The sequence below is a fragment of the Mus caroli genome, chromosome 17 (assembly GCF_900094665.2).
Source record: "Mus caroli chromosome 17, CAROLI_EIJ_v1.1, whole genome shotgun sequence".
Lineage (NCBI taxonomy): Eukaryota > Metazoa > Chordata > Mammalia > Rodentia > Muridae > Mus > Mus caroli.
Genome location: NC_034586.1, coordinates 53821594 through 53847966, shown reverse-complemented (window position 1 = coordinate 53847966; position 26373 = coordinate 53821594). Strand labels below are relative to the sequence as shown.

The 26373-nt window shown below is 50.3% G+C and overlaps 2 protein-coding genes across 5 annotated transcripts in view; both read left to right on the top strand.

The window, feature by feature from the left end:
* Nucleotides 1-270: 270 nt before the first annotated feature.
* Gpr108 (G protein-coupled receptor 108) lies at nt 271-13423 on the top strand. Of its 4 annotated transcripts, none has more exons than XM_021149139.1 (17): nt 271-444; nt 1079-1198; nt 2564-2614; nt 2797-2879; nt 3550-3671; nt 4925-5106; nt 5205-5309; nt 10092-10225; nt 10329-10404; nt 10758-10831; nt 10939-11056; nt 11347-11477; nt 11604-11647; nt 11913-11962; nt 12097-12180; nt 12274-12398; nt 12959-13423. In XM_021149139.1, the coding sequence occupies exons 1-17, from the start codon at nt 319-321 to the stop codon at nt 13029-13031; spliced, it is 1698 nt and encodes a 565-aa protein (XP_021004798.1). In that variant the 5' UTR covers nt 271-318; the 3' UTR covers nt 13032-13423. The 4 variants fall into 4 exon arrangements, with proteins under 4 accessions (XP_021004798.1, XP_021004796.1, XP_021004797.1 ...); XM_021149137.1 differs by having other exon boundaries at nt 4904-5106; XM_021149138.2 differs by having other exon boundaries at nt 286-444; nt 4904-5106; nt 10335-10404; nt 12959-13398.
* Nucleotides 13424-19892: 6469 nt separating this feature from the next.
* Nucleotides 19893-26373, top strand: part of C3 (complement C3) — a 25295-nt gene continuing 18814 nt past the window's right edge. Inside the window, exons 1-15 of the mRNA XM_021186132.2 lie at nt 19893-20067; nt 21172-21361; nt 21724-21889; nt 21986-22056; nt 22701-22795; nt 22894-22976; nt 23068-23158; nt 23264-23366; nt 23595-23721; nt 23830-23945; nt 24031-24177; nt 24679-24888; nt 25014-25220; nt 25655-25810; nt 25984-26113. Of these exons, the coding sequence (XP_021041791.1) occupies nt 19988-20067; nt 21172-21361; nt 21724-21889; nt 21986-22056; nt 22701-22795; nt 22894-22976; nt 23068-23158; nt 23264-23366; nt 23595-23721; nt 23830-23945; nt 24031-24177; nt 24679-24888; nt 25014-25220; nt 25655-25810; nt 25984-26113 (1972 nt within the window). The 5' untranslated portion in view covers nt 19893-19987. The remainder of the gene's footprint in view (nt 20068-21171; nt 21362-21723; nt 21890-21985; nt 22057-22700; nt 22796-22893; nt 22977-23067; nt 23159-23263; nt 23367-23594; nt 23722-23829; nt 23946-24030; nt 24178-24678; nt 24889-25013; nt 25221-25654; nt 25811-25983; nt 26114-26373) is intronic.

Below are 26373 nucleotides of genomic sequence, written 5' to 3'. Positions count from 1 at the left end.
TTCTGGGTAATGTAGTCTTGGACCGTTAAGAGTTGCTGAAGGAATTCCGCTTTAAGGGACGGATATGGGTTCCTGGATCATTGGTGAATCGTCCTGTTCCTCAAACTACATCCGGGACAATCTGTTTAGCGATTGGAGAGTATGAAAGCCGGGGCTGAAAAGGATAAGCACGCCCATTTGGGAGGCCTTCTGACAATCAAAAGAATCTCAGTTGCTAATTGGGTGACTAGACCACTTCGTGCGACTATTGGCTGAAAAGTGGGTAGGCCTTATCAGGCGTCAGAGACTGTGTTCGGGGGGGCAGTCGCAGCCCCAGAGATGGCAGTGAGCGAGAGGAGGGGGCTCAGCGGCGAGAGCCCAACGCAGTGCCGATGGGGATACTTGTCGCTGCTGGTGCTGATGCTGAGCGGCTGCTCAGGCCGTATCCACCGGCTGACTCTCACAGTGAGCCCCGCAGGCCTGGCCTCGCTGTCTCCCCCCATAGCTCCGCCGGTGGATGGAGCAGCCGCACCCCCCACTGCAGGCCGCTAGTGGTCTCGTCCCGGGGTCTCCCCGCCCGGTGCTCGTAATGGGTTGGCCTGGCTTAGAGGGCGGGGCTTCATCTCCTGGGACCCCTGACTCCTGGCGCTTAAACTTTCAGGGGACACTTGGTAACAACCATAGGACCTTCTGGGAGGAAGGGGTACCACCTGGTAGGATCTTCCTGGAATTCATTTAGGGGAGTGGCAGGAGACTACTTTGAAGATTTAGCCCAGATAGAATCGAAAACTTTTCCGGGAAGTCGAAACTATTCACACCAACCTAACTAAGTAATCCGCTCTCGGGATGGTGCACGTCTATATGGGGTCTGTCATGGGGTTGCCAAGGTTTCACCCCCTGGACACGCAAACCCACCCTCTAGCTGCCTCGGACTGAAGTAGGAAAATGTCACCAGCACCAATACGATGTACCCAGGAAGGCTTTCTCACGTGCTCCTGTCCTGAATAAAAATGTATAGAGACGCTCAGGGAAACACTCAGTAGTGCTGGACTTGGTGGGGTGAGTGCCCTTGTGCCACTATGTCTTTGGTTTCCTGCAGGGGGAGAAGCGAGCTGACATCCAACTGAACAGCTTCGGATTCTACACCAATGGTTCCCTGGAAGTAGAGCTGAGCTTACTGCGACTCAGCCTCCAGGAGACAGAAAAGAAGTTGCCAAAGGTGAGGGGGCTTATGGGAGGGCTCAGTGCACAAGTTCTGGAATTCTGTCTTAACTCTGTCCCTCACCGGTGTGATCTGTGGCCAGTCTCATAGCCTTCCCCACCTGTCAACCTAAGAATGAATACAGTGTCTCATGCAGTCTGGGTTTGGGGGTACAGATTAGTCATCTTAGTGTCCCTGCTGGCTGAGGCAGGAGGATCAGAAATTAGACAGACAGTATATATGTAACATATATGCATGTATATAATGCATTTTAATCATACTCGCTTCTCCCCCTAACTCCTCCAAGATCCGTTCCCACCTTCCCAGACTCCCCCCAATCTCATGTCCTTTTTTTAAAAAAAGATATGGCCTCACTATGTAGCCCCAAATAGCCAGGAACTCTGTGTAGACCAGGCTGGCCACAGACTCAGAGATCTGCCAGCCTCTGTCTCCCAAGTGCTGGGATCAAAGGCCAGTGCTCTTTTTTGTTTGTTTGTTTCACCTGGGGCCATACTCTCACTCACTCAGCATCCATCAGCTAGCTGTCCACAGCTCCCCAGTTAGGTGTAGGGCTTCAAGCACCCCTCTTCCCTCCATGCTGGAATGTTGACTGACTCGATCCTGTGTGGGCAACCACAGCTGCTGTGTTCAGAGGACAATGCCCTCTTGCCCTCCTCAGCCGCTGCCTTTACAGTCTTGACTCTTCCTCTTTCTCTTCCTTTTCTTCCTCTTCCTCCTCCTCCTCCTCAGTAGCTTTCCCTGAGCCTTGGGTGAAGAGGTGTGATATAAATGACCCATTGGGAGTGGCCTTGTATTTTTTCTGGCAGAGAGGTAATGTTCAAGACAGGGTCTTGGAACTCAATATGTAGACCTTGAGCTCACAGATCCATACCGGCACAGTGCTGGGATTAAAAGGCGTGAACTCCTGCTCCTGGCAAGCAGCCTCTCCTGACAGCTTCTCTTATGACAGGATCTCATATAGTTAGTCTCAAAGTGAAGCCCCTTCTGCCTCAAGTCCAGAGCCCTTGGAATTGCAAGCGTGCTCTGTTCTGCCCAGCACCATTAACCTTTTAGGTGGGTCAAACCAATCAGGAAGTGCAATCTGCATGAGCGTTGTGGGTCCAGGATGGGGCAGGACACTGAGAAGCTAGCACATAGTGGGTGCTCAGTACCTGTGAGATGAGCCAGTAGCGGTGCTGCATGCTGAGGCAGCAGTAGGGTTGCTGCAAGTTTGAAAGTTCCAACCTGGACAATATAGTGAGTACCTTACCACCCAGGGCTACCTGGCTAGTCCCTGTCTCAGAGCAGAGCAGAACTAGGCTTCGTTTCTTCTGCTGCTGAGGACAGTTTGGGAGCCCTTCCCTTTTCCTCTTTTTCCATCAGGTGGGGTTCAGCTTGAGCAGAGTTCGGTCTGGCAGTGTCCGCTCCTACTCGGTGAGTGGAGGTATCGGAAGGGATGAGGGAGAATGGGCATGGTGTTGGGGGCCTCTCTTCTCCATGTTACGCTTACAGCCAAGGAGGGGCAGGGAAAAGCAGTGGGTGGATGGAGAAGCACACTGAACAAGGCTGGGTCCATGGGCCAGCGGTAACCCCGGCCCCCTCTGTCCACTCCCCAGAGACGGAACTCCCATGAATGCCCTCTGGATAGAAACAGCAGCAACTTCCTCGTCCTGTTCCTCATTAATATCAAGGACCTGCAGTGAGTTGGGGTGGGGCCGCCCTAGGGAGAAAGCTAGTCACTTGCTACATGGTACTTCATGAGTGTGTGTGTGTGTGTGTGTGTGTGTGTGTGTGTGTGTGTGTACATACATGCTGCTGGAAACTGAACCCACTGAACCCACTGCCTTAGAAATTATAGGCAAGTACCATACCCCAGCCACACCACCATCCTCTCACTAGGGGACTCTAAGGGGGGTGGGGGCGATGGAAACCTCCATCCCTGAGCCACACTCCCAACCCCTCACTGGGGAAGGCGGGGGTCAAGTACCCCTGAGAAACCCCCAGCCCTCTTTGTACTTTTTAAGACAAGATCTCAATAAGTTTTACCAGTCTGGGCCTTGAATCCACTCTGTAGCCCAGGCTGACATTGAACCTGCAGTCCTCCTGCCTCAGCCAAGAATCTTGACTCGCAGGCCTTCGCTCTGTAGACCGGGCCATGTGATCTTTTAATTTGGTGCTGAAATGGCCTCTCCCAGTGATTGTTGCTATTACAGGCAGCCATGAGTGTGTGAGCTCCTGTGATAGGCAATGGCCGGGTGCTGAGAGCTGGTGACCAGTGGCTCAGAGCAATGTACCAACCCCTTAAGAAGGGCATCCATTACACATTCTATACCTGACCTCCCCCTTCCTGATTCCTCCCCTCACCCCAGGGTCCAAGTCCGAAAATATGGGGAGCAGAAGTTGTTCATCTCCCCTGGCCTTCTCCCTGAAGCTCCCACCCAGTCAGGTCCCCCGAAACCAGACCCAGCAGGCACCCCCAAGGACAACCACGGTAAGTCCAGGTGGCCTGCAGAGCTTTAACACTACTGGGGAAATTAAACCAAAGCAGGCAGCCAGGGGTGACATCAGTGGCTGGGGTCAGTGCAGATGACATTTGGCAGTTTAATGCTCGCTGTTCTGGGGCCAAAAGGTGGTGGCTTCTAACAGTTTAGCTCCTGTGAATAGCAGCAGGGAATTTAGAAAAGAAACTTAACTACTTGGGCTCTATACGCTATGGCTCACAGACCTCTTGCTGATCAGGCCAGAGGCCCAGAGACCGTTAACTCTTCATGTGTCAGAGAAAAGGGGAAAGAAAAACTCAGGCGCGTGTGTGAGCACGCGCGCACACACACACACACTCTGGATGAAGCAGGAAAGGGCTACACTAAAACTTTATTATTGCTTTCAGCCTTTTATAGCTTTTTAGACACACAGCTCTTTATGTAGAAAAAAAAAATGACCTCATAGATAAAATGTTACACGAAAGGGTAGTTACAGAAGGAAGGATGTTGATCTTAAGTTCAAAGCGGTGTTTCAGTCTGTCATCTCCTAAGCTCAGAGCAGCAGTTTCACATGGCCTTGCCTTATCGTGGTGCACGCATGTGGCTTCATCCTCAGATCTGACCTAGAATGAATGTTTTTCCTTAATTACAAATCTGTCTCAAGCCTGTTTCTCTTCTTAGTGTAATTTATGAATGGTCACTGTATTCCTTGTTATGCAGCCTTTATTCTAGGAGAGGGGGTACATTCTGTTCTTAAGTCTTCTAACTTTATTATATCTTTCTAGTAAGACAACTAAAACCATCTCCTTCAACGTTCTTCCTAAAATTATTTGAATCAAATCAGGAATTCTATAAAGTCATTATTTGTCTCAACAGCATTCATTCATGAAAGTTGATCTTCATGTTGATCTACAGGAAATTTACCCAATAGGGTGGGGTATCACCCAGAAGTAATCTCACACCAGGCTATAGGCAGTGAGGGTCTCCTGGTGTCCACTCACACCAAGTCAAGTGTGTGAGGAATGTGGCAATGACAAACATGAGGAAACATACCAGTAGCAAGAAGCAATCCTGGGACGAAGTCTCTGGGGCTGTGTCTCACCAGAGCCCTCCCATCTTAGCCACGCAAGGCAGTGGGCCATCTCCAGGGAGCTCACTTGTACACTGCAGCTCTTCCTGCATGCCATCCACTATTGCTGCCCTGGACGTACCCCGAATTTTCTGCCCATGTGTCTTTTGACAGTCATTCACCCATCTCCTACAGAGATGTCTGCAGTCAAGCAGAACCAGACAAAGCCTACAGCGCCCCAGGTTTCAGGGAATAAAACTACCCCAGGGGGACACAGGCACTCATCCGAGAGACAGCCACCCACACAGGACCCCAGTGGGAAGGAGAAGGATCTGGTGTTGGGACTGGGCCACCTCAATGACTCCTACAACTTCAGTGTGAGTATCTGCCCTGCCCTCATGTCCCCACCTCCCCCAAACCGGGCCACGGCTAAGGAACCCTCCAGACTGACATCCCTTTCTCCCCATATGACCAGTTCCACATTGTGATCAGCTCCAGGGCTGAGGAAGGCCAGTACAGCCTCAACTTCCACAACTGTAACAACTCCATCCCAGGCCAGGAGCAGCCATTCGACCTCACTGTGAGTGTCCGGATAAGTGTAGCACACAGCTGAGCAGCTGTGTCCGCATTCTGTGGTTTTCTTTGTTTTTCTAATCACACTTTACTTATTGGGAGAGAGGGAGGAGCCATCACAGCACATGTGTGGAGGTCAGAGGACAGCGCTCAGGAGTCAGTTGTCTCTTCTTCCATGTGGGTCCCATAGATCGAACTCAGGTCATCATGTTTGGCAGCAAGCTTCTTTACCCATTGAGCCATCTTGCCACCCACTGGATGAACTTCTTGAAAGTCCTTCATTGGGCTTTTGTGGGACATGCAAGATAGGGTATCCACCCCTCCTCTGATTGAAAGTATTTAAGGGAAGACAAAAATTGTACCTGTTCCAGATGTATTCAGAAGTGTGTATGTGTTCATATGTACAGGTGTGCTTGTATCATGTACATATAGAAATTAGTTAACCAAGTGGATTCCCCAGGATGCTGTCTATCTCCATACTGTTGTTGTTTGCTTTAGTTTGGTTTGGTTTGAGGCAGGGCCTCACTTTGTAGCCCAGGCTGGCCCAGAGCTCACTACCAGGTTGGCATTGCACTCAAAGAGCTCCACCTGCCCCTGAGTGCTGGGATTAAAGGAGTGTGACACTACACGCAGTTCGCCTTGCTTTTTGCAACGGGGTCTCTGACTGGCTCAAAGCTCACAGATTGTGTCAAGCTAGCTAGCAAGGGGAGGGCTCCTCCTGTCTCGGCTTCCGTGTCGGGATCTCAGGCAGATGGCACCATCCCTGGTGCATTCTGGGGACCTGAACTCTGCTCCTCATGCTCGCAAGGCAAGCACCTTACATGAGCTGCCTCCACAGCCTCATGTATGCTCAGACGTCACAAGCATCCTAAAGACTTGGTTTACATTGATTTTGAATGTGAGTGTTTGTGCAATGCATGTGGAGGTTGGAGGGCAAGGTGCAGGAGTCAGTTCTCTCCTGCCTTAAAGACATGTGTCTCAAGGTGCTGCCTGAAGCTGTCATTGGCCTACACACACACACAGACAGATCACACAGTATGCCCTGAATGGTCCAATCACAACATGGGTACATGGTATTAGACTACTGTGGGTCACTTTTTTCCTGGTGTCTCCCCTTTTTTGGGGGGTGGGGTGTAAATTTTGTTTTTATTAAACTAATAAAATTTATTTTAAAATATACAACTCAGTATTGACATTTTTTAAGTCATCAAAATAATTTATAATCGTTAAACACCTCTTAAATGTACATGATATCTTCTGAACCTAAAAGTAATATGCACTCAACCAGTTTTTTAAATCTGTTTGGAACGTTAAACATGTTAGAAGTAGAAAAAAAAAATCTCTTATGAAGTCCTCTATGAGAGGAAATTGTGACAAGTTCCTGATTACACAGAAACCATTCCATCTCCAGGGAGAATACGCAGCATAACTGTGGCTTCATAGAATGAATTGGATAGTATTCCTTCTGTTTCTATTTTGTGGAATAGTTTGAAGAGTATTGGTATTAGTTCTTCTTTGAAGGTCTGATAGAACTCTGCACTAAACCCATCTGGTCCTGGGCTTTTTTTGGTTGGGAGACTTTTAATGACTGCTTCTATTTCTTTAGGGGTTATGGGACTCTTTAGATGGTTTATCTGATCCTGATTTAACTTTGGATTTTGTATCTCTCTAGAAAATTGTCCGTTTCATCCAGAATTTTCAGTTATGTTGAGTATAGGCTTTTGGTAGTAGAATCTGATGATTTTTTTTAAATTTCCTCAGTTTCTGTTGTTGTATCTCCCCTTTCATTTCTGATTTTGTTAATTAGGATACTGTCCCTGTGCCCTCTAGTTATTCTGGCTAAGGATTTATCTATCTTGTTAATTTTCTTAAAAAACTAGCTCCTAGTTTGGTTGATTCTTTGTATAGTTCTTTTTGTTTCTACTTGGTTGATTTCAGCCCTGAGTTTGATTATATCCTGCTGTCTACTACTCTCTTGGGTGAATTTGCTTCCTTTTAGGTGTGCTGTCAAGCTGCTAGTGTAGGCTCTCTCTAGTTTCTTTTTGGAGGCACTCAGAGCTATGAGTTTTCCTCTTAGCACTGCTTTCATTGTGTCCCATAAGTTTGGGTATGTTGTACTTTCATTTTCATTAAATTCTAAAAAGTCTCTAATTTCTTTCTCGATTTCTTCCTTGACCAAGTTATCATTGAGTAGAGCATTGTTCAGCGTCCATGTATGTGGGCTTTCTGTTGTTTCTGTTGCCATTGAAGACCAGCCTTAATCTGTAGTGATCTGATAAGAGGCATGGGATTACTTCAATCTTTTTATATGTGTTGAGGTCTGATTTGTGACCGATTATATGGTCAATTTTGGAGAAGAGGTGCTGAGAAGAAGGTATAATCTTTTGATTTAGGATGAAATGTTTTATAGATATCTTTTAAATCCATTAGGTCCATAACTTCTGTTAGTTTCACTGTATCTCTGTTTAGTTTGTGTTTCCACGATCTGTCCATTGATGAGAGTGGGGTGTTGAAGTCTCCCACTATTATTATGTGAGGTTCAATGTGTGCTTTGAGCTTTAGTAGAGTTTCTTTTATGAATGTGGGTGCCCTTGCATTTGGAGCATAGATATTCAGAATTAGTAGTTCATCTTGGTAGATTTTTTTCCTTTGATGAGTATGAAGTGTCTTTCCTTATCCTTTTTTTTTTAAAGATTTATTTATTATTATATATGAGTACACTGTAGCTGTCTTCAGACACACCAGAAGAGGGTATCAGATCTCATTGCAGATGGTTGTGAGCCACCATGTGGTTGCTGGGATTTGAACTCGGGACCTTTGGAAGAGCAGTCAGTGCTCTTAACTGCTGAGCCATCTCTCCAGCCCTCCTTATCCTTTTTAATAACTTTTGGTTGAAAGTTGATTTTATTTGATATTAGAATGTTTCTTGGGACCGTTTGCTTGGAAAATTGTAGTAGTGTCTGTCTTTGACACTGAGGTGCATTTCATGTATGTGGCAAAATGCTAGGTCCTGTCTATGTATCCAGTCTGTTACTCTATGTCTTTTTATTGGGGAATTGAGTTCATTGATGTTGAGATATTAGGGAATAGTGATTGTTGCTTCCTGTTTATTTTTTATGTTATTTTTATGTTTGCGTGGCTATCTTCTTTTGGGTTTTGTTGAAAGAAGATTACTTTCTTGCTTTTTCTAGGGTGTAGTTTCCCTCCTTGTGTTGGACTTTTCCATCTATTATCCTTTGTAGGGCTGTACTTGTGGAAAGATATTGTGTAAATTTATTTTTGTCATGGAATATCTTGGTTTCTCCATCTATGGTAATTGAGAGTTTTGCTGGGTATAGTAGCCTGGACTAGCACTTGTATTCTCTTAGGGTCTGTATGATACCTGCCCAGTATCTTCTGGCTTTCATAGTCTCTGACAAGAATTCTGGTGTAATTCTGAATAGGTCTGCCTTTATATGTTGCTTGACCTTTTTCCCTTACTGCTTTTAGTATTCTTTCATTGTTTAGTGCATTTGGTGTTTTGATTATTAAGTGACAGGAGGAATTTCTTTTCTGGTCCAGTCTATTTGGAGTTCTGTAGGCTTCTTGTATGTTCATGGGCATCTCTTTCTTTAGATTAGATAAGTTTTCTTCTATAATTTTGTTAAAGACATTTGCTGGCCCTTTAACTTAGGAATCTTCACTTTCTGTTATGCCTATTATCCTTCGGTTTGGACTTTTCAGTGTGTTCTGGATTTCCTGGATGTTTGGGGCTAGGAACTTTTTGCATTTTGCATTTTCTTTGACTGTTGTGTCAATGTTTGCTATGGTATCTTTTGCACCTGAGATTCTCTCTTCTATCTGTTGTATTCTGTTGGTGATGTTTGCATCTATGACTCTTGATCTCTTTCCTAGGTTTTCTAAATCCAGGTTCTCTCCCTTTGTAATTTCTTTATTGGTTATGTTTCCATTTTTAGATCCTAGATGGTTTTGTTCAATTCCTTCACCTGTTTGGTTGTGTTTTCCTGTAATTCTTTGAGGGATTTTTCTGTTTCCTCTTTTAAGGTTTTCTGGCTGCTTGCCTGTGTTCTCCTTTATTTCTTTAAGGTAGTTATTTATGTCATTCTTAAAGTCCTCTATCATCATCAAGACATGTGATTTTAATTCAGAGTCTTACTTTTCTGGTGTTGTGGGGTAACCAGGCTTTGCTGTGGTGGGAGAACTGGGTTCTGATGGTGCCAAGTAGCCTTGGTTTCTGTTGCTTATGTTCTTGCCCTTGCCTCTTGCCATTTAATTAATCTCTGGTGTTAACTGGTTTTCCTATCTCAGACTGTGGCTTGTCCCTCATACAAGCCTGTGTGTCAGTACTCCTGGGAGACCTGTTCCCTCCAGGAGGAATTTAGGTATGGAGAGCTGTGGCACAGGGTCATCTCTCAGTGCAGACCCTCCTGATGTCTCCTAATCAACTTCATGTAACACCTCTGTATCCCTGGCATGCTTGTTCAGCTGTTCAGAGCCTTCTGGAGATGTGGGAGACTCTATACAAATACCCACTTCCTTTTTACAGACACTGGGTCATCCTTGGGTGTTGGTTCTTCTGGGGTTCCAATGCCAGTCCTCTGGCTTCTGGTTTAAGGCTGTATACCCATTTGAGAGACAGGACCAACTGAGTTTCTAGCTAGAAAGATGGAGAGCTAGAGACTAGAACTTTATGAAACCCAAAGCTAGAGCTACAGGGGCAAGGCCATCTACCTGAATTGTCACACACACACACACACACACACACACACACACACCCCTTCTCTTCCAGGTGATGATCCGGGAGAAGAATCCAGAAGGCTTCTTGTCAGCAGCCGAAATCCCCCTCTTCAAACTCTACCTGATCATGTCTGCCTGCTTTCTGGCCGCAGACATCTTCTGGGTGTCCGTGCTCTGCAAGAACACGTAAAGCCCCTCTCTACCCCACCCTCGCCTTCCCTCTCCTCTGTGGGCCTCACATGAGGGTTCACCTCAGCGAACACTCTCTACCCCATCCTCCCTCTGTCAGATACAGTGTCTTCAAGATCCACTGGCTCATGGCAGCCCTGGCGTTCACCAAGAGTGTCTCCCTACTCTTCCACAGCGTGAGCACACAGGGCCCGGTGACAACACAAGGGTGGGATGGTGAGATGGGACATCTGTCTGCCTGTGCACCTTGTCCATTTCATCTCTCTTCCGCTCAGCCCAGCTCTCGCCACCAACCCTCCAGGAACATCCATTGGCACAGTCAGTGCTGACTGTCCACCCTATTGTCTGACCATCCCCCCACCTAACCTGTCTCTTGGGTGGAGGGAGCCCGTGGTGACTGACTGTAACCTTCATCTCACCCCACCCCCAGTCACCTGCTTGTTCCATAATTATTCTCTGTGTTCCTAACTTCCCCCCTCCCCTGTACCCATCCTCCTCTCTGACTGCTCATGCATCTGCCCACCTCCAGATCAACTACTACTTCATCAACAGCCAGGGCCACCCCATCGAAGGCCTCGCGGTCATGCACTATATCACACACCTGTGAGTCGCCCAGCTTTGCACACAGGTGGGGGAGGCAGGCAGGGAGGGCTGGGTCCCCACCTCATTATCAGACACACACCCCTCCACCCCACCCCCTGGTCTCCCAGGCTGAAGGGCGCCCTTCTCTTCATCACCATTGCCTTGATCGGCTCAGGCTGGGCCTTTGTGAAGTATATGCTGTCGGACAAGGAGAAGAAGATTTTTGGGATTGTGATTCCCCTGCAGGTATTGGGGGGGTGGAGGCTGGGGGGGGGGTCCCAAGTGCATGATGTGAAACTCACAAAGAATCAAGAAAACGTTTACTTTAAAAGGGCCCACTTAATATAAGGTGGGGGGGGGGGTCCCAAGAAAGGTGCAGGGAGAGAGTCTCAGGAGACAATGGAGACATATAAGGAGAGATTCAGAGAGGAATGCTGGGGATTGATACAGGCTGGGTGGTTCTGGTGACATACAGGAAGGGAATTCCGTCTGTGGTGTTGGGGACAATACCACCTGGCCCCCTGCCATCCCCACAGGTCCTGGCTAATGTAGCATACATTGTCATTGAGTCCCGTGAGGAGGGTGCCAGCGACTATGGACTCTGGAAGGAGATCTTGTTCCTGGTGGATCTCATCTGCTGTGGTGCCATCCTTTTCCCAGTGGTCTGGTGAGGACCCGGACCTGCCTGCCTGCCTACCAGCCCCACTGAGGCCCCTGCCCTACCCAACAGAAGACTCCTGTACTCTGGGCAGGGTCAGTACTGAACACTTCCCATATCCCTCCACCTGTCCAGGTCCATTCGGCATCTGCAGGATGCATCCGGCACTGATGGGAAGGGTGAGACCTCCTCCTGGACTTTGTCCCAGCCCTGCTTTCTCTCTGACACCAGGTGCTGGGGGCCACTGTCTCCACGGCTGTGCGTCTTACTCCTCTGTCTGTCCCCAGTCACCCGCACACACTTCTCAATTACTTTTGCTATTGTTCATCCTATTGCCCCGGGACCACTCCCCACACCTTGTCCCCTTTTCCACTGCCCTCCCCTCCTGCCAGTTTTCGTTATCCTCCCCCCACCCCCCTTACCCTACTCTGTGCCCACCCACAGTGGCAGTGAACCTGGCCAGGCTGAAGCTGTTCCGACATTACTACGTCATGGTAGGAGTCCTGCCTTCCCACAGGCCTGAGTCCCTCCCCACTGCCCTCTGCCCCTGAGCACCTAGCCTTGACCTGACCTCTGTCCTGTGTCCATACCTCCCTCTCCCCTGCCCCTGCCAACCCCGTGCCCCCAGGTCATCTGCTATATCTACTTTACGCGCATCATCGCCATTCTGCTGCAAGTAGCAGTGCCCTTCCAGTGGCAGTGGCTGTACCAGGTGAGCAAGGTGGAGTCCCCAGGAGGGTATGGGTCATTCATTGGGAGTGTGGGTGACCAGGAAGCCCCACCTCACCCCATGCCCCACCCCCAGCTCTTGGTGGAGAGTTCCACACTGGCCTTCTTCGTGCTCACCGGCTACAAGTTCCAGCCAGCTGGGGACAACCCATACCTGCAGCTGCCACAGGAGGATGAGGAAGACGTACAGATGGAGCAAGTGTGAGCAAAGCTATGGGGTGTGGCAGGACCAAGGTGTCTCTGGAACTGGCCCAGAGCACTGGGCCATAGGGCAGGACTGTGGGAGGTGGGGCCAAAAGGTGCTTAAAGGTAAGGTATGGGTGGCTCTAATGCTGGTCCCAGTGCTGCTTAAAGATGCCTAGGAATGGGACAGAGCTGGCTTTGAGGCGAGCTGTGGAGGGTGAGGGGTAGGATCTAGGTACTCTACAGGGATGTGGATTAGTGGGCAGCTTGGAGGATGGACAGGTCTGGAATTACTGTAGAGGTGGGATTAGAATATTGGTAGGGAATGGTGGGCTATGGCACCCATGTCTGCGGAGCCTTAGAGGCAAGCTGAGTCAGGACTGGACAGTTCTGGGGTGGCGGGAGCTAGGCAGGTTTGACAGCAGGGATAGAAGACCCATGTACTAACCACTGGGCTAGGCCTGGGGTTGGGGAAGGGAAGGATGGGATGAGAGCAGGTGGGGGCTAAAGCGGCTCCTGGACAGAGTCTGCTCCCAGTCAGCTGTTAGACTTTGCTTCTGCTATGTACCCTCTCTCAGGATGACAGACTCTGGGTTTCGGGAAGGCCTGTCCAAAGTTAACAAGACAGCCAGTGGCCGGGAGCTGTTGTGACTTCCCTGTGTCCAGTGAGCCGCCCTCAGACCTCCTGCACCTCGCACTCCTACACTTGTCCCCAAGTGTGCAGGGAGCCGGAGGGAACGCTGCGGACAAGGCATCCAGGATGTGGATCCCCAAGGAGCCTTCAGAAAAGACGCCCTCTCCTCACCAGGGAGCAGTTCAGCCTCTTGTGGTACTATAAGGACCAGTCTCTTGACTTTGAGGGTTCTGAGTATCTAAGGCAGGCTGCATTTATGATCTCAAACCCTGAATTCTCAGTTCATGCGGTGGCACGTGCCTGTCATCCTATTGCTCTGGAGAGCCTGGGCTTCATAAAACCTTGATTAGTAAACAAATAAAGAAAAAGCAGAATTCACAGTGAGGGGAGGACCACCTGTTGAGCTAAAGCTGTGCTGAGCCCTGGCTGCTGGGGACATCATGACCAAGTCCCCACTCCCATCCCAACCCTTAAGGATCTTTCAAGTCACCAGCCTCAGTTTGAGGGTCACACAGGAACTGACCCAGCCACAGAAGTCTGGAAGGTAAAAGGAAAGGTGATGCCGAACCCGTGTCCCCTGAAGAGGACACCACCGGAGCGTAGGAATGGTGGGTGAAGTGCTTGCCATGTCTTGCCAGGACTGGAACACAGATCCTAAAGCTTCCGTAAAGATCTGTGTAAGCCTCGAAAAACAAAAAACAACAACAAAAAAAAAGGATCTGTGTAAGCTTGCAATCCTGGCACTGAGGAGATGGAGGCAGCAGATCCCTAGTCCTGGCCACCTAGCCAGCCTAGCCTACTTCATGCAGCCCAGGCCCTTTAGATTACACTGCTTCAGAACTGGGATGGGTGGCCCCTGAGCAACAGCAGGCAAGGCTGACCTATGGCCACCACACCTGCAGACACACAGTCAGTGTGGGTTAATGAATGCCAAGTACCTGAGGCCACCCAGTAAAAGTAATGGCTGCCCGGCATGATGGTTCAAGCCTATAACTCCAACATTCAGAAAGCTGAGAGTTAACTAGGGTTTGAGCCTCGCCTGGGCTAGAGAGCAAGGTCCTGTCTGTGTGGAAATGGATAGACATGGGCATGAGGGTCAAGCAACAGCCTCGGCCTGATCTCTGGAGATTCCCTTAGAGTTAGCTCTTCAAGATGGCTCTCCTCTGCCTTCCCCTGAGGATACCCAGGAATGTCTTATAGAGCAAGTGCAGAGGCATCATGGTGGCAGGGTGTGGAGGAGAGGAGAGAGGCCCAGGTGAAGGCTTCCACTGTAAGGAAAAGAAACCAGCTGCAGCCCAGACACATAAAAAAGCGCAGCCAGCTAGCAGAAGCACCATAGGCTGGGGAGGTGCACGGAGAGGGTGGTGGGAGGTGGAGCCAGCCCTGGCTGAGGCAGCAACAGGCAGAGTCTCAAAAACAGATTCCTGAGGCGCTGTGCTAGGGCCCAATCAAGAGGAGACTCGGGCCCTGTGCAGTTGTAGATGCTGAAGTAGGGTAGTGATAAGCCTCCCCACTCCAAAGATGAACACAGCCTAGTCTTCAACAGGCAGCAGAGGGGCTCTGAGGATGAGGGTTAAGGAACAATCTAAAGGTGAGGCAGATGAGGGCACCCTTGTGGGGTCGGCCCCATGTCCTCACAGGACTCGGGAATGGGAAGCGAGCTGAGTGGAGAGCAGGGGAATGACCTGCATAGCCTTCACGCCTGACCTCCTGGGCTCAGGAGCAGTGAAAATGTCTAACAAAAAAAAAAAAAAAAAAAAAATGGCAAGAGCAAGGGGAGGGAAGAAAGAACAGAGAAGGGAGGGGTGTGAGAGACACCTACCTGAGTGTTGTGTTTGGTGCATTTCACAGTCCCTGGAGACCAGGCTGAGGGTGCAGGGCTGGACTCTACCCTTGTCCCCCTCCTCCTCTGTCAGCTGGGCGCTGCAAGCATCCACACAGGGCTCAGGGAAGAAGTTGATGTCACGGCTGGGCTGTGTGGACGGTGCAGGGTCAAGGTCCCTAGGTGTTAATGAGTTACTGGTGGGGGTGGGGGAGGATGCAAGATAGACAGGGATTCCAGGAAAGACATGCAGCAAAGACCTTTCCTAGAAGTGGAGAAGCAGGAGATGGGAGCCAGAGCTTTCAAGTATGGAGGGAATCCTGTGGAGGGAGTGTGAGGGGTGCACAGGGGTTACCACACCCAGGTCGTCCAGAGTGAAATCAAGAGCTCAGATCCGCCCCTTCCTCTCATCCTCTCCCAAAACCAGGGCTCACCACTGATCGAAGGGTCTGGCTGTGTAGATCAGGCTGCCTGGAACTCAGAGAGCTTTGCCTTCTTCTGCCTCCCTGAATGGGTGCACCATGACACCAGGCATTTCTCATTTTTTAAAAGAATCATTTATTCAAAGAGCATTTTATTTTAGCTCTTTTAATATAGTCAGGCCGGGTTCCGTGTACACCAGGCTGGCCTTAAACTCTCAGTACCCAAGGATGTCCTCAAATTCCTGATCCTCCCAAGTACTGAGATATCAGGCCCGTTCCACCACACCTGGCTCATTTGGAATTTTAAGACAAAGTCTCACTAAGAAGTCCAGGCTGGCTTGGAACTTGTGGCAATCCTCCTGACTCAGCCTCTCAAGAAGAATGCAAGGCGTGTACCACCTTCTTGCACTACTCTCCAGTGTCTGTGTGTGTGTGAGTGTGTGTGTTAGTGAGTGTGTGTGTCTGTGTGTGTGTGTCTCTGTGTGTGTGTGTGCATGTGTGTGAGTGTGTGTGTATGTGTGTGATAGAGTGTGTGTGTGTGTGTGTGTGTGTGTGTAGGTCCAAAGTTGATGTACTGTGATGTACTCATTCTGCACGTCTCTTTGCTTACCAAGGCCTCTCACTGAACCGAGAGTTTACTGGCTCCCTCTGGCCCAGCAAGCCAGCTTGCCCAGGGCCCAGGGAATCCCTGCTTCTGCTGAGGGTATCTATCAGTGGATGCAGAAATGCCCAAATCACTAGCTTTGTATGTGAGTGCTGGGATTTGAACCCAGTGCGCCATCTCTCCAGGTCTTGATATGTACCCCAGATTGGTCTCAAATAACAGTGTTCCCTCCTCTGCTTCCCAAGTGTTGGAATGATGGGCATACACTACCCTACCTGGGATAACTCTACTTTTTCATTGTGTGTGTAGATGCAAATTTTTTTAGCCAAATAGTTTACATAGATGCATGTAAAGGCATTATAAACAGCCTTGAGACCAGACCAATGGACATGGGGCTCCCACTTGCTGGGAATCCCCTCACAAGCTCCCTGCCTTGCTGGCCCACTCTCTCCCTTCCCAAGTTCTGGACACAAGTTCTTGTTTCCCTAGAGGAGAGTCACTGGGTTCAGGAATTCCCCCATCTGTCTTCCTTCTCTCACTTTCTCCCTCCCAGTGGGCACTGGTCCACTCCTGACTTCCTGGTTACCTCCCAGCATCTAGCACTGCAGTCTGCTGACTTCCAGGGGGTGAGGACAAGGTCTAGACCCTTGCCACATCCTAAGCCAGCCCAGAAGCAGGAATAAATACTAGCCATTATGTTGAGGATTGATCTTTCTTCCTCCTCAGCCACAGGGTTAGCTGTTTTGTAATCGGCCCTGACAGTTACCCACCTCCACCCATTAGAGTAAGCAAGTCCATGGAGGACAAAAAACAAACCCCTTAAGCAGGAAAGAAGCCAGCTGGTAAATCATGCAATAGTGAACAATGGGGCCAGGAAGAAGGCTCACTTGGAGTGGTAGAGTTGGCTGCCAAGCCTGACAACCTAAATTCCATCACACACAGAGTGGAAGGAAAGAAGGAACACCCATAAGTTGTCCTCTGACCTCCACACATGCATGAGTGTATACAATAATAAATACAAATAAGATGCAATTTTTAAGATGTGTTAAAAGCAAATAAATGCAGTCTTAAGATGCATTAAATAGACCAAGAAACTGAGTGTCTGGAGTAGGGCAGAGGGAGAAGCAGAGCTGGCAAAGGGGGGACACTCAGACAACTAGTTTCAAAACTTGAGCCCCAGTTTTGGAGGCAAACTAGTGCCTGCACCTCCCTCCTCCCCCGTCCCTCCTCTCCCCTCCCTTTCTGCCTTCCACAGAAAGGATGTCGCAATCCTTCTAAAAGCTAAAAGACAAGCCAGGTTTGTTCTAACTCCCAGCCACCCCGTGCCCCAAGAGGTCAGGAAAAATGAATGTTTTACAGGAAATCAGAGCAAAACTGTCCCCTTAACCCCTTCATGGAAGGTTTCGTGAACACCTGTCCTTGGATTGGGCATTTGGTTCGAAGTGTTTCCCCACAGCCATTCCCATCCCAGTCATAGAGGACAGCATGGTGGCAGTAGGCATCAGGGACAGGAGATTCCAGTTACTACCCAAGACTCAAAAAGTTCCAAGTCAAGTGGGTGTGGCCACCAGTCAGCTCATCACTCCAGAGCCAGAACAGCACAGGTTGGCAGGTTCCAGACCAAACTGGGCTACAGAAAACAAACAAAACAACAACAACAAAAAAAAACTACTGGCACTCGGTGGGTATGACAACCCAGCGCTCCAGGGCTGGAGGTGGGTGGAGCACATGGGATGCATGAAGTCCTGGGTTACATCCCAAGAACCACACAAATGAGGTGTGATGGTGACCACCTGCATCCACCTGCCCATCAACCGCAGCACTCAGGAGGTGCGGAAAGATGAGTTGGAGTCGAAGGTCATCTTCCTTACATGGGAACTTTGAAGCCAGCCAAGGCTAATGAAGAGTCAGTCTCATACAACAGGAAAGCAGACAAACAAAACAGCTAAGCGTGGTGGCCACCCCTTTAATCCCAGCTAGCACTTTGGAAGCAGAGAGTTCTCTGCCAGCCAGGACTATATAGACCCCATCTCCAAAGGTCTGGAACTAAGCTAGCATGGCCCCAATAGCCAGGCCAGCAGGAATTTGGCAATTCATTTCTCGGAATTTGCAACCTAGCCAGCAGATGTATAAATCTGTAGAACCTTCAAAGTCAGAGAGCTGGCAAGATCTAGCAAGATCACATCCAGCAACCCCAGGGGACAACAGCTAACCGTGTTAATACCATGCTTTGCAGGAAGAGACTCAGACCCCAGGCTCTCCCATGGCTGCTGAGTGGCAGCTCAGAGAGGAAGTGGGCACTGAGTTGGTTGGTGACCCCGGAAGTCTGTTTTCAGCATACATTGGTTGCTTTCACATAAAGTGCCAGGGCGGGAGGCAGTTGGCAGCGAGGAGGAGAAATCTCCCTGAGCATTGATCTGGAACAATTGTTGAGGCAAATCTGTCACACACAGAAAGCAAGATGGCCCTCAGACGGCCCTCAGGGAAGCTGGGAGAACAATACAGAGAGGAGGTTAATGGTTACTGTGAAACCTGTGTGTTGGTCATGATGGACCAGAATCGGCTGTTCTAAAAACAGGGTCTGTGTGGCTGGAGAGATGACTCACTGGTTGCCCATACAGAGGATTTGTACTTGGTTCCCAACACCCACATGAGGCACACAAAAACACCTGCAATTCTAGATCCAGGGATCCAAAGTCGTCTTCTGGCCTCTGTAGGCATCAGGCATACACATGATGCACATATATACATACATATACACATACATACATACATGCATACATACACACATACACACACATACATACATACATACATACAGGCAAAACACTCCAACACATACATATAAATATTTTAAAAAGAAAAGAAATGGTGTCACGTAGCCCAAGCTGGCCTCTAACCTCGCTACATAGCGAGGTTGACTTTGAACTCCTGCATCTCGTGCTGGGATGACAGATGTGTGCCACCAGAATCAATCCTATGCTACTGAGTATGGAAGCACTTTCTCACTGAGCTACATTCCAAAGCCACTATTTGTACTTTTGTCTCAAAAAACCAAAAAACAAACAAAAACCAACTAAGCATTGTGAATCATTATCTGCCTACAACCACAAAACCAACACAACTGAAAGAGATAATGTCCTCGTAGGGGCAGGACAAGTCCTAGAGGCAGAGACAAGAGCAGGCTTTTCCTCCATGACTCTCAAAGCCCACCAGAGTCATTCAGCCACCCTGAGTGACAGGATAGGTAAGGTCCACCTCATTCTTTTCCCTAGAAAGCAAGCATACCCCCCGGAGGGTGAACTACTAGGCAGCCTTCAAAACGAAAGCTTAACTGTCCCACTGCCAAGAAACCCTCCCAGATCCTCAAAAAACCAGAATTCTTTCCCACTTCAGAAAATACTCCACAGAGCTGGGACTCTGGGCTGGGACATGCCCTCACCCCTTATCCTCCTCATAGGAAAGACTTGGATTATAAATTCATAAGTAGGGCTTGGGTAATGCCCAGCAACTGAGGAGGTAGAGGTAGGAGTTCAGAACTGTTGAGCACAGTGGTCTCCACCTTCCTGAACCTGCCACCCTTCCACGTTGTGCTGACCCCCAATCATAAAATTATTTCATTGCCACTTCACAACTCTAATTTTGCTACTGTTCTGAATTGTAAGGTAAATACTGATACCCAGGGTGTGTCTCGACCCACTAATTTAGCAAGACCTTGGGGGTAGGGAGAGCCAGCCAGCCAGAAGTGCTGGGTTACTGGGACCCAGCTAAGTGTGGGAGGAGGTCACTCTAGACTTCAATGTAACCAAGTGTAACCAAGTACAACATGGACCAGCCCAGGTTCAGCATCTGGCCTTGACCCCAAGAAAAGCCTGAGCCAAGCAGGTACTTTCAAGCTCCAGGGAAATGGAAATGTGCCTAGGGTTACTCACCCCAAGGCTTGTTGCCCCAGGTTTGTGAAAAAGCTTAGGAAACTATGTTGCGAAATTTTGGGCAGCCCCTTGTGCAGGAACAGGGAGGGACCAGAGAGGAGAGCCATATAAAGAGCCAGCGGCTACAGCCCCGGCTCACCTCTGCCCACCCCTGCCCTTTACCCCTTCATTCCTTCCACCTTTTTCCTTCACTATGGGACCAGCTTCAGGGTCCCAGCTACTAGTGCTACTGCTGCTGTTGGCCAGCTCCCCGTTAGCTCTGGGGATCCCCATGTAAGTAGTTACCTTTTGGGGGTGCAGTTTCTTATACAATTTAGGAGTCACCTAGGTGAGTCACCTAGGAGTCACCCACTTGGGGGGAGACATGGATGTTAAGAATTTGTGCTGGGGGCTGGAAGATGGCTCAGTGGGTGTGAAGTCTTGCTGCATGGACATAAGGACCTTAGATCAAACTCCCAGCACCCACAGAAAAGCCAGGAGTGGCCTCCAGAGCCTGTAACCCCACACTGTGGGGCTGGAGACCAGATACTGGGGCTTGCTGGCTGCCAGCCCAGTGCCAGGTTCAGAGAGAGGAGATGTTGGCTCAAGGTGTGGGAAGGGAGGGGCATAGAACAGGACACCCGACATCTTCCTGTGACATACATACATACATACATACATACATACATACATACAAACAGAGAGAGAGAGAGAGAGAGAGAGAGAGAGAGAGAGAGAGAATGTGAGTGTTTGGGTTGCTTGTGTGTAAGGGTGTTTACAGTCTTATTTTCATAGAACTCAGGTATTGTAGCATTGGTGTGCCTACTTATGAAGAAGAAGGTCTATAGATTTATGGTGTCTGTGATGTCTTGTGGTTTGGGCAATGGTAAGTTTTAAGATTTGAGGACTGGAGGGTTGTTGGGGTCTATAGCCCTTGTGTGGACTGTCAAAAGCCAAGCTCAACGTTGGGCCTGATTACATGGACCTGTCCATCCTGTCTACTCTGGAAGCCCAGGCAGGAAGTGTACACATTCCAGCCAAGCCTGGGCTGCAGAGTGAGTTCAGGGCTAGCCTGAACAACTTAGTGAGATGCTGTTTCCAAACAGACAAGTGAGAAGAGGCTGAGGTATAGCTTAGTGGTAGAGCGAGCACTTTCTCAGTACAAGCAAAGTCCTTATGGCTGGTACCCAGTGCTGAAGCCAGGAAAAGCCAGCTTCTGGTGGCTAAGGGAAAGTGGGCTGTGGTTTGGTACCTTCTTGTGTGGGGAGGAACGTGGATCCAGGCATCTGCTCCAGCACTGAGAACTAGAACACGCTAGAACTAGGGACTGGGCCAGCCAGAGTGAGGGCTGAAGTCTCAGGCCTTGAGGTGACATCTGCTCCCACACCCCATGGTCAGGTATTCCATCATTACTCCCAATGTCCTACGGCTGGAGAGCGAAGAGACCATCGTACTGGAGGCCCACGATGCTCAGGGTGACATCCCAGTCACAGTCACTGTGCAAGACTTCCTAAAGAGGCAAGTGCTGACCAGTGAGAAGACAGTGTTGACAGGAGCCAGTGGACATCTGGAAAGCGTCTCCATCAAGGTGGGCAAGGAACTGGAACTACAGTCAGCCGTAGCCCCTTCCGGTCCAGCCTGGGTCCCTCAGGCTCCCTCCTATATCCTCCTCGGAGCTCCTCCCTTCTGAGTCCCTCCCCTCTGACACCCCTACCCTCTGGGTCCCTCTCGTTTGATTTCCTCCCCTCTCAGTCCCCAACCCTTTGAGACCCTCTGCTCTGAGACCCTTCCCTCTAAGATCCCTCCTCTCTCAGTCCCTCCCCTCTTGAGTCTCTTCTTCCTTGAGCCCCTCCTGTCTGAGGGGAGATGACAGAGAGGAGGCCCAGGGGATCTAGAGGATGCTCTCTGGGCACCACTCCCTGACACAGACTCCTGACATCCCACGCATAGATTCCAGCCAGTAAGGAATTCAACTCAGATAAGGAGGGGCACAAGTACGTGACGGTGGTGGCAAGCTTCGGGGAAACGGTGGTGGAGAAAGCAGTGATGGTCAGCTTCCAGAGTGGGTACCTCTTCATCCAGACAGACAAGACCATCTACACCCCGGGCTCCACTGGTAAGTGCTGTGGGAGGCTGCTCACACCAAGGCTGGAAGGGCCTCCCAGAGCCTAAGGTCTAAGGGGACTCTGTGTGTCTCCCTCACATCCTCCAGTCTTATATCGGATCTTCACTGTGGACAACAACCTACTGCCCGTGGGCAAGACAGTCGTCATCCTCATTGAGGTACCAGCTGCTGAGTTTCCCAGAGATGGATACCCTCCTCTCTGAGTCCCCTCCCCTCCGAGTCCCCTCCCCTTTGGGACCCTCTCCTCTGAGACTCAGTCCTCTGAGGTGGTCCATGAGCAAATGGCTATACAGAACGATCACTGCAGAGACCCCCTGAACTTGAGTTGCCCTATCTGAAGATTGGGAAGAATTACTAGTAATTCAGTCCGCTTTGCCCAGTAGAGGGCCCCTGTTAAAACCCGAGTGAAGTTCCCTCCTTTCTCTCCCTACAGCCCTCTGTGGCTCCCACTTCTTTAGAGTCAAAGTCTTCCTTGCAAGGCACAAGGTCCTGCTCACCCTGCCTAGTTCCCTCCCAGCCTTCCTCCTCCTTGCACCCTCTGCTCCAAACTCACACACATCATAGCCCTCATCTTTTAAAACACCCAGGCTTTTGCTGCATTAATTATGTCCTAAACATAAAAGGAAATGCACAGAGAGGCTGAACTATTTACCTGAGAACACAGAGCTTCTAAGTGGCACAGTAGGGATTTGAACCTAGGCTGAGTTGCCCAGGTCTGTGTTCTTAACTCCTGCCTCAGTGAACAGAGATGGGGTGGTTGTGACTCTAAAGAACTGTTTTGTCCCTTATGCTTTCTTTACAGACCCCCGATGGCATTCCTGTCAAGAGAGACATTCTGTCTTCCCACAACCAACACGGCATCTTGCCTTTGTCTTGGAACATTCCAGAACTGGTCAAGTATATCTGGGTCTCCAAAAAACGGGATTCCCCCGACCGGCGGGAGGGATGAGGGAGAGGCGCTTGGAGGCCCTGCCACATTCCTCATCTTCTTGCAGCATGGGGCAGTGGAAGATCCGAGCCTTCTATGAACATGCGCCGAAACAGATCTTCTCCGCAGAGTTTGAGGTGAAGGAATACGGTAAGTCTTGGGGCATCCAGCAGGTGAGGCCATTGTGCTTATGCTGCCCTGGCAGCCATGCCAACGCCATCGTCTTCATACCCCATCCTAGTGCTGCCCAGTTTCGAGGTCCGGGTGGAGCCCACAGAGACATTTTATTACATCGATGACCCAAATGGCCTGGAAGTTTCCATCACAGCCAAGTGAGGGTGGGGGTGACGCATGGCGGGGTGGGGTGACGCATGGGGGGGTTGTCTTCAGCCACAGCCAGAGAAGTCTCCAGGACCCCAAGTCTCCTTGTCTCTCAGGTTCCTGTATGGGAAAAACGTGGACGGGACAGCCTTCGTGATTTTTGGGGTCCAGGATGGCGATAAGAAGATTTCTCTGGCCCACTCCCTCACGCGCGTAGTGGTACTGTCTCACCCCTTGGAATGAGAGCTTAGAATGGCAGCCTCTCCCTGCTCCCTCCCTCCCCCAGACCACGCTCCATCATCACTCCAGAGCCCATCCCACCTCTTAGTGCCCCTACCAGTCACTCACCTTGCTGAACCAGGCCACCCATTCTGAGCTCCTCCCCTTCTTAGCCTCCTTTATCTTGGGGACTTTCCCCCCTCCCTCATGCTCTCCTATCCTCTGCAGATTGAGGATGGTGTGGGGGATGCAGTGCTGACCCGGAAGGTGCTGATGGAGGGGGTACGGCCTTCCAACGCCGACGCCCTGGTGGGGAAGTCCCTGTACGTCTCCGTCACTGTCATCCTGCACTCAGGTGAGGCTTGCTTTGATCAAAGGGTGGCAAGGCTAGTCTGAGAGAGGAGGCTGGGCTCTGAAGGGCTGTTGGGAAGCCTGCCCTCACTGGTTCCATCCGTTTCCTCAGGTAGTGACATGGTAGAGGCAGAACGCAGTGGGATCCCGATTGTCACTTCCCCGTACCAGATCCACTTCACCAAGACACCCAAATTCTTCAAGCCAGCCATGCCCTTTGACCTCATGGTAAGAGCCAGGGCTAATCCCAACTTCCATCTTCCGTCACTCTGACCACACTGCCTGACCCTTGTCCACCTGACTCTGTCCACAGGTGTTCGTGACCAACCCCGATGGCTCTCCGGCCAGCAAAGTGCTGGTGGTCATTCAGGAATCTAATGCAAAGGCTCTCACCCAAGATGATGGCGTGGCCAAGCTAAGCATCAACACACCCAACAGCCGCCAACCCCTGACCATCACAGTGAGTGCCTAGAGCTCCAACCCTGGTCTCCACGGTCAGGGAAGCACAGAGCTCCGCTGTTTTCATGACACTCTCCGTGGCCCACCCAGAGGATCCCACGTTGCTGTAATAAAACACCTGGCAAAAGCCACTTAAGGAAGGAATGTATAGCACAGCTCACAGTGGGAGGCGGCTGTCCTCCGTGGCTGGCAGGCACAGCAGCAGGAGCATACGGCAGCTTTTCACACCCTACCAGCAGAGATGAAACGAGCACTGAGTGTCTCGTTTACTTCCTCCTTCTTATTCAGTCCAGTCCAATATCTCAGGGGAGAACCGTGCCACCCACACGTTTAACCTAATCTAAAAATCCCCTCACCGGCATGGCCAGCGCTCATCGCCTGACTGATTTTAGACACTATCAAGCTGTCCATCAATATTAACCGTCACAGACCCTGTTGTGAGCACCCCAACCTGGGCAGCTCTGGGAACCACCGTGCCTCTCTCTCTGGATTCCTCACCTAGGTCCGCACCAAGAAGGACACTCTCCCAGAACCACGGCAGGCCACCAAGACAATGGAGGCCCATCCCTACAGCACGATGCACAACTCCAACAACTACCTACACTTGTCAGTGTCACGAATGGAGCTCAAGCCGGGGGACAACCTCAATGTCAACTTCCACCTGCGCACAGACCCAGGCCATGAGGCCAAGATCCGATACTACACCTACCTGGTCCGTGACCATCAGGGGCCTCAGCTCCTCCAGCACCCCAGGGATTCATGCCCAGCCCTGGGGTCTCCTGTACCCATTCTACCTAGCCCTGTCCTGGTTCTTATGCCAGCCCATCATCCCTCCAGGTTATGAACAAGGGGAAGCTCCTGAAGGCAGGCCGCCAGGTTCGGGAGCCTGGCCAGGACCTGGTGGTCTTGTCCCTGCCCATCACTCCAGAGTTTATTCCTTCCTTTCGCCTGGTGGCTTACTACACCCTGATTGGAGCTAGTGGCCAGAGGGAGGTGGTGGCTGACTCTGTGTGGGTGGATGTGAAGGATTCCTGTGTTGGCACGGTGAGTCTCTCTCTGTCTCTCTGTCTCTCTGTCTCTCTGTCTCTCTGTCTCTCTGTCTCTCTCTCTCTCTCTCTCTCTCTCTCCCCTTTCCTTTTTTAAAGACAGAGTCTCTCCATGCAGCTCTGACTATCCTGAAAATTCAATATGTAGACTAGCCTAGGCTGGGCTCACAGACTCCCAGACTTCTGCCTGCTTTTGTCTCCCCCCACCCACCCATGCCATTTGCAACCCCTCTTTTTTCTCTTCTCTGTCCATATTCCCTCTCCTCACCTCTCTCATTCGCTTATCTCTTCTCCCCCACTGTCTCTTTGCCCTCCCCTTTTATCCTCCCTTATGTTCTCTCTGCCTCCTTTCTCTTCCCTCCCTTCCTCTTTCCCTCTGTGGGTTTTCTGGGTTTAACCCTTCCCTGTCTTACTTCTCCATCCTCTCTATAGCTGGTGGTGAAGGGTGACTCAAGAGAGAACCATCTCGCACCTGGGCAACAAACGACACTCAGGATTGAAGGAAACCAGGGGGCCCGAGTGGGGCTAGTGGCTGTGGACAAGGGAGTGTTTGTGCTGAACAAGAAGAACAAACTCACACAGAGCAAGGTAAGTGCTTGCATCTCTCAGCCCAACCTGGAGTGTGGTGGATGCTAGAAGCTGAGTCTGTCAAGAGCTGAATGTTAGGGTAAGGAGGGGCAGGGGCGGCTGGGTTGAGCTTCATGACGGGTTGGTGACCTTTTTCTATCCCCTCCATCCACCCCATACCACCTCACTTGCAGATCTGGGATGTGGTAGAGAAGGCAGACATTGGCTGCACCCCAGGCAGTGGGAAGAACTATGCTGGTGTCTTCATGGATGCAGGCCTGGCCTTCAAGACAAGCCAAGGACTGCAGACTGAACAGAGAGCAGGTGAGAAAAGCGACTGGGGAGGACACAAGGAGGACATGCTTCCAAACCTAGATGCCCATAGAGGGACAGAACCCTGAGACCAGGAGACTGAATCTCTGCCCTTCCTCCATCAGCAACACCTGCCCATCCCTGTGCGCGAGCTTCTGTGTGAGTGAGTGCATGTGTGTGTGAGTGCATGTGTGTGTGAGTGCATGTGTGTGTGAGTGCATTGTGTGTGTGAGTGCATTGTGTGTGTGAGTGCATTGTGTGTGTGAGTGCAT

Excerpts from the sequence above, each read along its gene's own strand:
- Gpr108 (XM_021149137.1), top strand. The coding sequence starts at position 319 with ATGGCAGTGAGCGAGAGGAGGGGGCTCAGCGGCGAGAGCCCAACGCAG. Across the intron at positions 445-1,078 it reads TCCACCGGCTGACTCTCACA|GGGGAGAAGCGAGCTGACAT; the intron begins GTGAGCCCCGCA and ends GGTTTCCTGCAG. Across the intron at positions 10,226-10,328 it reads TCCGTGCTCTGCAAGAACAC|ATACAGTGTCTTCAAGATCC; the intron begins GTAAAGCCCCTC and ends TCCCTCTGTCAG.